Here is an 11281-nt window from a genome sequence, read left to right as displayed (position 1 = left end):
GCTATGCCGATTGCAAATCTTCTCTCACACCTTATGATCCTAGTGTCCTGCTTCGAAAGAATGAAAAGGCAACTAAAGATCAATTAAGATACTCTCAAATCATTGGTTCACTCATGTATTTAGCTTGCGCTACGAGGCCCGATATCTCGTTTGCTGTATGCAAACTTAGCCGGTTTGTGGCCAACCCGGGAGATGATCATTGGCATGCTCTTGAGAGAGTGATGCGCTATCTAAAGGGAACCATGAGTTATGGAATTCATTATACCGGGTATTCAAGAGGACTTGAAGGGTATAGTGATTCCTATTGGATTTCTGATGCTAAGATGAAGGCCACAAGTGGATATGTTTTCACTCTTGGTGGTGGCGCTGTTTCCTGGAAGTCTTGCAAGCAGACCATCTTAACGAGGTCAACTATGGAAGCAGAACTCACAGCATTAGATACAGCTGCTGTCGAAGCGGAATGGCTTCGTGAGCTCTTGATGGACTTGCCTATGGTTGAAAAACCAATATCGGCCATCCTCATGAACTGTGATAATCAAACTGTGATTATCAAAGTGAAAAGTTCTAAGGTTAATATGAAAAGTTCCAAACATATCAAGAGGAGATTGAAGTTTGTCAGAAAACTGAAGAACTCCGGAGTGATAGCATTGGATTATGTCCAAAGTGCTAAAAATCTGGCAGATCCTTTCACGAAAGGACTATCAAGAAATATGATAAACCTTGCATCGAGGGAGATGGGTTTGAGACCCACTTGAGTTGCCGAGGGGGTAACCCAACCTATGTGATCGGAAATTCCGTGAACTAGGACCTGGGAAAACAAACCGGAGTAATTGAGTTGAGAGAAAATTTAATACTCCCACTTCGCTGCAGATGCAGCTCTCTCATAGCTACTGTAAGGAAGGTTGACAATGTCTTAATGTGTTCTGAGCGGCTCTTGATGAGCGAAGACGTTGTCCTACAGGGCGATCTTTGAAGAACACACCTATATGAGTGACACTACTGGTCATAGTGTGGGAGATTTGGGTGAATCTCTAGTAAGCTCATGAAAGGCCGAGGAGTATGACTTATAAGCTCCACCCGAGGGGAAGGCTATGGTAGCCTAGTACCGTGCCGGCATTGAGCGAAACTTGCTGCACAAAGACTGACAATTCAAGGCTTAGTCCATTGTTCAGTTGTAGTCAAGCGTAGCTCCTTGCCTAGGTGGAAGTTCAACTTAACAGTCTCCACTGAAGTGCAGGTATATTAAACAGTGAATGAAACTAATGTGTCATCTGATGTGCATATGAGATCTGGTGGGGGATTGTTGAATGTAGATGGGATGCAGCCAAGTAAGGCAGCCCATGTAGTCTACAAGGCCCATCACGTTGGCAGCTTGGGACAGCCTTGGGGGACAAAGTTTAGTCCCACATTGCTAGTTGGGAGAGAGTTGGAGTGGTATATAAGGGATGATGTTCTAGTCCTTCCAAGTGAGTGAGAATAGAAAGACCCTCGCGCACTCCTCCTTCTCCGCCCGCCCCGCCTCGGCTCGACACGTCACGCACGCACGTCGCGTTTCGTGACTAGAGTTCGAGTTCGAGACACACTCAAGGAAGCCTAAATTTTTGCTTGGTGCACCAACTGAGTTGGGTCGTGTCGACCTGCATGTGCATGCTCGCCGCGTGTCCCTGGCTTCCTATGCGTGGCAACGCGGTCGGGTCGTCTCTCCTCCCAGACTATACAAGGAGACAGATCAGATCTAGAGAAATATACAGTTCTCAGAACTCTCTAGTTCATCTCTCTCGCGAAGTTCCTTTTGCTGCGCTACTCTCTAATCTACCCCATTCCGGCGACTGCGTGCACAACCGTCCGGGAGAGCAGGCCTCCGAAAATCCGTCCGTTGAGATCCTGCACCGGGAGACGGGCGATAAGGATTTTAGGGAGCGTCTCGGTGCGACTGCTCGCTGCTGTTCGTGCTCTTCTTCGACGGTTCGGCTGCTTCATCGACAGATCCGACTACACCATGGGCGACATCAACAATACTCATGGTGGTGGTGGTGGTGGTGCTGGTGCGACCTTCCCGGTCGCGATGTATGTGTGTTTCCTCTCCTATCTTGCACTACTACTTGTTCCATGTTCAGATCTGATGCATGTGCTTAGTCTGATGTGTTTGGTTAAGTATGCTTGTGCATCTGTAATGTTGTTTTCGATAATTAAACTAACATGGAAATTGCCTAATAATCCAACATGTTGCTACTTGTTCCATGTTCAGATCTGATGCATGTGCTTAGTCTGATGTGTGTGGTTAAGTATGCTTGTGCATCTGTAATGTTGTTTTCGGTAATTAAACTAACATGGAAATTGCCTAATAATCCAACATGTTTATTGTGGTGACCCTCCTGAGGTATATATAGAAGTATACGGAAGGGTAGACTTGAAATACAAGGTCTAACTCCTAATCTATCTCTACTTATACATGCTCTAACACAATCTACTAATCAGAATCTCCAGCATTACTTGCAAGAAGATCGCATGCCTTGATAACACGCAAAAGCAGTTCAATGTTCCCACCAAAACAAAAAAGATATTAACAGACCTAGAAGGCAAGATAACATGAGAAATCCGGCAGTCAAATTGTCAGGTATGCAAACTGACAATCTGACAAGGATAGAGCGAAAGTACTGAAGCGATCACTGCAGTGAGACTTTTGTTTCTTAATTTTATTTTCTTTTTTTGGCTGTGTGCATCCATATGCCATTAGGGTGTTGCGTTGTTGCAGAGGCTGGATGTAATTGGTGTCTTTTGATATTAACATATTCCCTTTATCAAAAAAAATAACATGAACAAGGCTCTTCAAGTTCAAAGCACCACAACAGCGATAATTAAGCAAGGCAGGCTACTTAAGTCAACGGCAGGTAATACATTAGACTAGAAGAAAGTTGAGTGAGGCTATTTACACGGTGCAGAACCGCAGCAAACAGAGTGCAACTTGACCAGCAGGACAAGCACCATCTACAAATAGGGTACTTTGGGCTTATCCAGTACATAAAAAGCATCAACTCCACTATGAAACGCAATTCCTTCTACAGATGCATCAACTTGATGTCTCCCTTGCCTGCTAAAATTAACATAATCAAACCAAAGATCAGTCCGTGCCTCCGTGGTGTAGAACATTTTGTTTTTATAATCCAAAATTATTATAATCCAATGTAGCAGGAATTGTTACCAGCTGGGAAGGCATTAGCAGTTCTCTGAATTAAGAGCCGAGGTGGATAAGCAGCCTCGCACTTCTCTCGCAGCTGAGCTTCTTTCCATCGAATTAGCAGGACTATCTTCCGACCTCAAGTTCAGGGCTCCAGGATTCATCTGCTGGACATCCTCCCTTGTGTAGATGAAGATCTTGTAAACTATACTGCAGAACTCACTGTCCAAGGAGGAAATTTAGATGCACTGAACATTTGCAATTACATCAAATTATCTCAGCAGATGAAAAACTATTTTGACAGTAACTCACTTCCAGGGGTCATCGCCAACCAGCATCATGTCACCTTCGTGGTCAGTGTAGACAACCATCCATTCATTGTTAGAACTCTTCAGCTCGCCATTGAAGTCAAACATGTCATCTAGCTCAGCAACCAACTCCTCATAGCCATTAAACTTCATCAGATCTACAGACCTGCCAAGGGCAATACCTTGCTTGTGGACCTGAATGCGCAGTTTGCTAACAATCATCACGTTGGACAACAAGGATGCTATAGAAAGTAGTGAATCACCATGTTCCAGGGATTTCCTTGCTTGAGGTTGTGTCGCATTTTGTTCAGGCAATTCAAAACAAGGGAGTCCTATGCAAGGTAGTTCTAATTGTGCATGGATTAGAGGATTAGCTGTCCCTGTAAGTGTGTCCAACTTGTGAACTCAGCTTCACAAATAAGTAAATCTAAGTGTGCCCCTCTCTCAATGGACATATGTCCAGCAGATTGAAGCTTATATTGAGCACCATAGAAGGCACTTACAGAAAAGCTAAATTCTAGGAGCATTTTGCAGATTCAGAATATATAAGACAGAAAGCAGCAAAGTCGCAAGAAAGCTGCACCTTCTTACAGCTTCTAGCTGATCCGCCCGGTGACTTGCCCGATATGTTTCTTGAAGCTTGCTGACAAGAGATATGTTTCTCAGGAACAGAACCTGGATGTGGAGAATCGAGTGACCTCGAAATCTTAGAAGGATCGGGAACTTTTTCTAGTTCAGTTGCGTCCATTCGACACCATTCAGCAGCACCGGAAGTTTGTGGTATCCCATCGCATGCAACACTTGGTGGAGATTTCAGAGGTTCCAATTTCGCTGGGCAGTCAAGATGAATCCCAAATAGCTTGCATGAGGTGCCTTTCGTTTTCTGCATATCACCATGAGCAATGATCAAAGGTTGAGGCTTGATTACATGTAACTGTGTGTCATCCATGTGAGAACTTAGCATCATGTGGCCAAACAAACCCGCTGAGTATTGCTCTATACCGCGGCCCGGCAGTGCAGCATATACTCCATTACCAAACTTCATATTTGCAGCCCTTCGGGGAAACCCACCAACCACCTGCGTCATTGGGTAGCTCTGTTTGTTAAACCCAAAGCCAGTATTTGGAGGCATCAAGGACCATGAACCAGGAAAAGTGTTGTGATTGCCTTGCTGATCTTGATACTGAGTATTGACTCTGTGCCAGACGTTTGAATTGCCTGTAGCAACCTGCTCAGGTAAATAACAGAAACCCTGCTGATTTTGTACATCTTTAGGTGGCTGAAAGCCAGATAACATCTCACTGTAACATCCAGGTCTGTTCATCTGCATCCAACCATCTGAACCTAATTTTCTCTGTGTGGGTATGCTACTTTTCTCACGTTCAAATCCTGAAGGCTGTAGGATTGATTTATGTGCATTGTCCAGCTCGCTGCCATCACCAAATGCAGTTTTCGGTGTTGCATTCTCTCGAGTCTGGAAAGCCCTCTGTAAAGCCTGCTGTTGAGTCTCCACTGCTACCTTGGAAGCAACTATATCAGGAAGGACATACACACCTATTAGCATTATTTAACTATCCTAGAAGTTTCACGTTGATGACAAGATCAAACCTTCTTTTGACTGAGCACACGAGTCGGGTGCAGAAACGACAATGTTGGGACGGAGTCTCTTGGTTCTAAGCACTGGAAGCGGATTGATTGGAGGAGGACTAACAGCAGGTTCTATTTGCCAGGGGGAAACTCTTTCAGGACGTGGGATGGAAGAAGCTTCATCCCACCGCACCTGAGTTGTATCAAAATATTTTAGAACAAAGCCTTAAGAAAAGCTTAGGAAGAATGGTGTGGTACCTTAAGGGAACGCCATTGTGATTCAGCCCATCCAGCTGGATCAGAATCGCCCATTCCAACTATAGTCCCAGTGAATCTAATATAAAGCACTACATGTTATGGCATTTCTGATAAAGAAACCATTTATGGTAAAGTAGGACACATGTCCACCAAAGCCTGAATCAGCACAGCTGCTCACCTTTGCTCTGGAGCCTCTTCACCTTCAAATCTCATCTTAAATCTCATCCCAATAGAGTAATTACATTTCAGTGATTCCATATAGCGATCTTGAGGTACCACAAACTCGGCTGGACTAGTCCTGTAAGAGCAATGTACATATTTCATTAACTGAGCTTGACGGCACTATTTATACCAAAGTCCAGAAATCAGGCAACAAGTCAACAGCATGTCTCTTAGAGAGCATTCACAAATTACATGGCTGGAACTTGGAAAGAGTTCAGAACAAACCTAGGCTTGTAGTAGACAGTGAACATGGTCACTGTGTTAACAGCATGCCATGCTGTAGCAAGAACACCAAGATGCATACTATGACTCGATATTACAGAAGATGGAATATTGGTTTGTTGCCTCATTGCACGTCTGACTCCAACACGTAGCTCCCCATTCTCACCTCTGCACATATCATAACAGGGTGTACTTGTTAAATGGTACACGAAAAAAAAGCAGTTCAAAACAAATGCCACATGCCAAGCGTGTCTAAACATCAGACCTGAGAAAGATGAAGGCATCCCCAGCAACGAGTCGCTTTGCACTAACAAACACACTCCAGCCGCTCTGTAAAAGGTGTCTCCGTGGCTGACCTGAATTTGCGCAAACATGTACATGACTCAAATAGGAATCACCAACATAGTACTTGCCTAGTTACAACTGAAGTATGGGTGATAGCTAATACTCCCTCCGTTCCATAATGCAAGACATTTCAGCAAACTATTTTACCTATTGTGGAACAAGGCACTGAAGCAAGAAAACTAGTTCTGAGAAACTAAGGATGAAACTACAGACGATTGAAAATGCTAGTTGTGTATGCGAACATTTTTAAATACAGGCTCTTGCAAAGAATCCAAGAGGCACAAGTTATTGGACACAAGTTGGCTCATCTAAGAAAGCCAATGATGTAAAGGGGGTATACAAATTGTACTGGAATTATCAGCAGAATGTAAAGGTACATTCACGCAATCGACTGTTGTTTCACTACACAAGGGCAGCCCAGTGCATTAAGCTCCCGCTTTGCACAGGTCCAGGGAGGGGTCGGACCAATGACCCAATGTGGTCCGAACCCTCCCCGGACCCAGTGCAAAGCGGGAGCTTCATGCACCGGGCTGCCCTTGTGTAGTGAAACAACGGTCGATTGTGAAATGCCAGAAAAAATGTATGCTTCCTAGTCATTCTTCTAGACATAGTAAAATAAAGTTATCAAATGATCACCTCTGAAGATGTGCCGGAAGCGCCATTCTGCACCATGCAGATCCTTCGCTGTGAGCTCTTGTGTTGGAGGCTGACGGCTCATATCCTGATCAAGAGGCCAATGCAAAGACCATAACTAAACACAAACAACATATAGGAAACCTACAACTAAAACAAAGAAAACTACCAAGTCAAAGATTCACGAGCATAACCAGTGACGGAAGGCATTCATCTGCGTGGCGGCGCAGCACTGAGAAGCCGCCATGTGTGCTTGTATCCGAAGCTGTCAGTGTCTTGCAGAAGGAGTGCACACGTGGCCTCACAGGTGGAGCCGATGGTGTAGCAGATACCTCATCCGTACAATTATTCTCCTCTTGCTCCTAGATACCCAACAAGCAAATACAGCTTCTACGAACGTGCAGACCACCATATATGAAGCAGTGTAAAAAATGGAGAAATTCGTCACCTTCGATTCAGGAAGCAGAGTGAGCTGAGCGTAAACCTCGTCAGTGTCTGACTCGGCCTATAAATGAAACTACCATTAAACACGGAAGCTACTGAAAAGGATAGTTCACAGGTTAACAGCTTGCGAGCAAGTTGGTTTAATGAAAAAGATAAATCACTGCTTGCAAGCAAGAGGGTGCAAGTACCTTCAATTCAACGTTCATGACCTCGCACAGGATCTTCCATGGGAGATTGTACAGTTGCATCCGCTGCTCAGCCACCTGGTTGGTCGATGCCTCCACCTGAACTCGACGAGAGCAAAACTCCAAATTAGCTCTGAAACAAATGGTTCTTTTGAAATCGAGAGAAATACAGGAACTCGGAGATGAGTCACTGATCAGTACCACCGAAAGGATAAAATGATACAGATTTTAAGCGAGTTCAAACAGAAACCCGAAATGGAATTGACTTATAGAGTGAGAGAAATTTTATGCATCAAGTGAAATAATTTAGACAAATAAAATCTCAATTACTTTCAAACAAGGGGCGCAGAGGAGAAGTAACAACTGAGAATCGTAGGGGACGCACCACTACTTAAAATTCCAGTACTAAAACACCAGCCAAAAATTGTGCATAAATTACTCCAACCTTAGAATTTCCAACGACGAGAGGGGACAGCTCAGATTGCACTGGACCACAAAAAAAATAGGAGAATTTCGGTTAAGGCAAGAATCTCTACCGTTTCAACAAATTTCTAGTACCAAGGCTCGGATTTTCCGAAGGCAAAAGATGGAAGACATCTTGATTCAGTTCTCAGGCACGAAGGAATCCTCGAAATTACAGCGTCAAGAGGCTAAGGGGTTTCAGAAAGTCGTCAGAATTGGACCGTCAGAGCTTATAGACATGATTTCGCACGTGGGCAAAGCAAATTCCCAAGCATGCGTAAGGGAACGGCACAGTAAAACACAAACCGATAATCTCCCCAGCTCAGCCCCAAAACAGCTCCAGAGAAACAGAACATTAAGGCCATGAACACCATGTTCCGATCACAGAAGAATAAACTGACAAGTTGAGGAAATGGAATTCTGTAAAGCGAAATCACATGCAAAAGGCGGTGAAAAGAAGAAATCAAATTGGGCAGCTGCCGCCCACCTGCTCGATGTGTCCCTGCGGGAAGTAAAACACCTTGTCCCCGACCTTCGGCACCGTGACAAGCGGCCCGGCGCACGCGCTCCACAGCTCCGAGAACAGCGCATCCTCCCCTCCTCCGCCACCTGAGAACCCAAAAGCCCAGCGCCAAACGCACGTCAACACCCACCAAGCCCAAACCCACATGCGCCGACCAGAAACACGACCCTACACCACTCACCCCGCGCCGCCGCGGCTGCTTCAGCCTCGCAGCCGCCCGCCGTCGCTGCAGGAGACATCCAAGCCAGATCTTCACATCCACGGCAACGCCCGGCGCGCGCTCACCACTCGGACCGCTGAAACCGGGCCCGAATCACGCGAATTTCTGGTCGGATTCGCCGAGCGCCCTCGAATTCCCCTCCGATTCGCGCTCCTCCTTCCGCTTGTTCCCCCTCTCCCTCCTCTTACTTTTTTTTTACCGGGGGATTCATGAAGACGACGTCAGTCCGCAAGGAGGTGGGGAAGTATAAGTATTTGTGTGCCCCTTAAAGCATGTCTCTAAGAGCCAGAGCCCGTATTTGTCGGAACTGAATAAACGGAGTTCAGTTCGAAAAACGTATTGAGAGCGTATTTGGACACGGCGCAGAACAGAAACTGTAAGCCCAAACCAAACTCATGAAAATCAAACGCCGCGAGAAATCGATTTTCGTGATTGCAGGCGATTTCATCTGATCAAGCTAATTAGACTAGAAATTAAGCTTCCCGAAGACTATACTGTCATCGGGCATCGGCGGAGGGTTTTTGGTCGCCGGCGGTTGCTACGTGACGACGAGGGCCGCCAGCTCGATGGCCGCCGCGCCGGAGGCGCTCCCGCAGAGCAGAGGAGGTCCGTCTGCATCGGCGTCATCGCCGCTCGGGGGCAACGGCGGCAGCGGCGGGCTGCACACGCCGGCAGCGGGGGGCGCCTCCGCTTCCCCAGCCGCAGCTGCAACCTCAGCCGCAGTCGCCTCCGCGCGCGCCATTACGGCCGGCCACTTGCGGCCGGCCCGCTTCCATGCGGCGTCGGAGCGCGACCGCCTGCCGCGCTCCGTCTCCGCCCGTACGCCCGACGGACGGCGACTTGCCCTTCCGGCGCCGGATCGTCCGCCGCCCCTACCCACCGGTCTGAAACGCGTCATGTCGTACGGCGGGGTGGTGGCCGTAGCGGCGGAGCGGCGTCCGAGCGACCAGGATTGCTCGTCGGAGCGGCGGCGGACTACGGCGGCGGGAGAGGAGCGGCGGGAGGGAAGTAGGGTTTCCGAACCGAGCTCCCCTCCGCGAACCCTTTTAATAGGGGCCGTGCGGTGAGTTTCTAGGCCCCTGAACTTCCAGTTCGGGCCGGCCCATGTTTACGGGCTCTGATCTGCGCGCATTTCAGCCCGAACCCGTAAATCCGCTGGAAAAGTTCGGTTCCGGCGGGATTTCCGGGTCTGTTAGAGATGCTCTAACTCACCCCGTAAACTTGCGAACCGTAAAATCCGAGTTCGAACTCGTGTTTACGGATCGAAAAAGTGTCGGCGCAGATCAGAGCCCCTAAAATAAAACTGTAAAAAAAAAATATTCCTTAAGATGCCACATGTTAATTTTTTTCCCTAAGCCAATCTTTCTTCTTCCTCTGCCACGCTCTGGCCACCCGCTCCGCGCAGCCCCTCCCGGCCTCGACCCGCCCCACGCCGCCTCGCCCCCATCCCGCCCTCGCCCCGCGCCGCCCCACCCGGCGACGTCCGTCCTCGCACTGAGCCGCCCCGGCATCGCCCGCCCCGGTGACGTCCCACCACGAGCCGTCGCCCCGTCCTGCCCCGACGACGTCCCGCCACGAGCCGTCGCGCGCCGCCCCGCCTCGCCCCGCGCTGGCCCTGCCACGAGCTGCCCTGTCCTGCGCCGCCCCGGCCCCGCGCTAGCTCGCCCTGCGCCGCCCAACACTGCCCCGGCGAGCTCGACTCCGCCCCGCCCTGTCACGGACGTCCCTAGGGCCGCCCCGCCCGCGCCCGGCGAATTCGTGGCCGGCCGGCTGCCCACTCTCCCTTCCCCGAGCTCGCAACACATGGCTCCGCCGAAATTTGGTTGACATTCGGTCAGATTTTGTCGAATTTGGTCCTATTCCGGTAGTCCTCCGGCGGAAGTGCACTGTTTCGAGCTGAAGTTTCAGCCCGCCAAAACACCACTAGGAGTACATTTCAGCGTTCAGTTCGACCTTCCGACTCCTACAAATACGGGCCAGAGTTTGGTTTTCAGTCTCGGCATGTAAATTTTTTTGGGATTTCTATTTTCGTGCCCCTGGTTCGTTAGTTGTACTCAGTTTTCCCCAGCCCCTTAGTTTTTCCTCAGTTTTCCCCTCCCTCTAGTTTGAAACCCGTCGCAGACGCTCAGACGGGAGGGTTGCCGTCTGGTCGGAGGCCTTCACCGTTACCGGTGACGGCTAGGGAGCCGCGTTGGTGTTGAATTGACCGTTTCTTTCGAACCGTGTTGACCGTTGACCGGAGGAGCTCACCCAAAGCTTTCCACTCCGCCCGATACCGGAGGAGCTCACACACCGCCCTCCGCCGCCACGCCGTCCTCGCCCTCCTACCTTATGGCGTCGTCCGCCGCCGAGCCGCCCCCGCCCCCACCACCACCCCCGGGAGGCGGAGAGGGCTCCGCCTCCACCCGATCTAGATCTACCCCTTTCGCGGAGTTTGTATGTCCATCTGGTGTGCCAACTGTTCGCGTCAGCCGCGGAGAAGATTGGGAATCGGAGGGATCTAACGCATGGATTCCATCTCGGGTAAGCATCGTCTCGCCTATGTGAATTAACAAGTAGGCAGTTTTTGAGCGCCAATCGTTGTTTGCTCAACTAACCGCGTTGCTTTTCGAATAGGATTGATCCAGACACCGGCTTTTCGGCCGGTGGTTAGGCTGGATTCTAGCTTTACGCGTGATTCTAAACGCTATAAGA

At 48.9% G+C, this 11281-nt stretch overlaps 1 protein-coding gene across 4 annotated transcripts; it reads right to left on the bottom strand.

Annotated features, from left to right (window-relative positions):
- Positions 1-2876: 2876 nt before the first annotated feature.
- On the bottom strand, positions 2877-8819 carry LOC124702745 (auxin response factor 23-like). 4 transcript variants are annotated; one of them, XM_047234904.1, is made up of 15 exons: positions 8549-8819; positions 8332-8453; positions 7386-7481; positions 7202-7258; positions 6948-7115; positions 6757-6841; positions 6041-6131; positions 5779-5943; positions 5510-5629; positions 5332-5407; positions 5095-5266; positions 4070-5001; positions 3491-3681; positions 3203-3400; positions 2877-3094 (listed from the first exon to the last, which is right to left on the bottom strand). In XM_047234904.1, exons 1-14 carry the CDS (start codon positions 8604-8606, stop codon positions 3217-3219), a joined length of 2517 nt encoding a protein of 838 aa, XP_047090860.1. In that variant the 5' UTR covers positions 8607-8819; the 3' UTR covers positions 2877-3094; positions 3203-3216. The 4 variants fall into 4 exon arrangements, with proteins under 4 accessions (XP_047090860.1, XP_047090862.1, XP_047090859.1 ...); XM_047234906.1 differs by having other exon boundaries at positions 4070-4998; XM_047234903.1 differs by having other exon boundaries at positions 2877-3091; positions 4070-5016; positions 8549-8818.
- Between the last annotated feature and the right edge of the window lie 2462 nt (positions 8820-11281).

The sequence above is a fragment of the Lolium rigidum genome, chromosome 3 (assembly GCF_022539505.1).
Source record: "Lolium rigidum isolate FL_2022 chromosome 3, APGP_CSIRO_Lrig_0.1, whole genome shotgun sequence".
Classification (NCBI taxonomy): domain Eukaryota; kingdom Viridiplantae; phylum Streptophyta; class Magnoliopsida; order Poales; family Poaceae; genus Lolium; species Lolium rigidum.
Note: the sequence above shows the minus strand (reverse complement) of the source record. Positions and strands in the feature narration are given on the sequence as shown.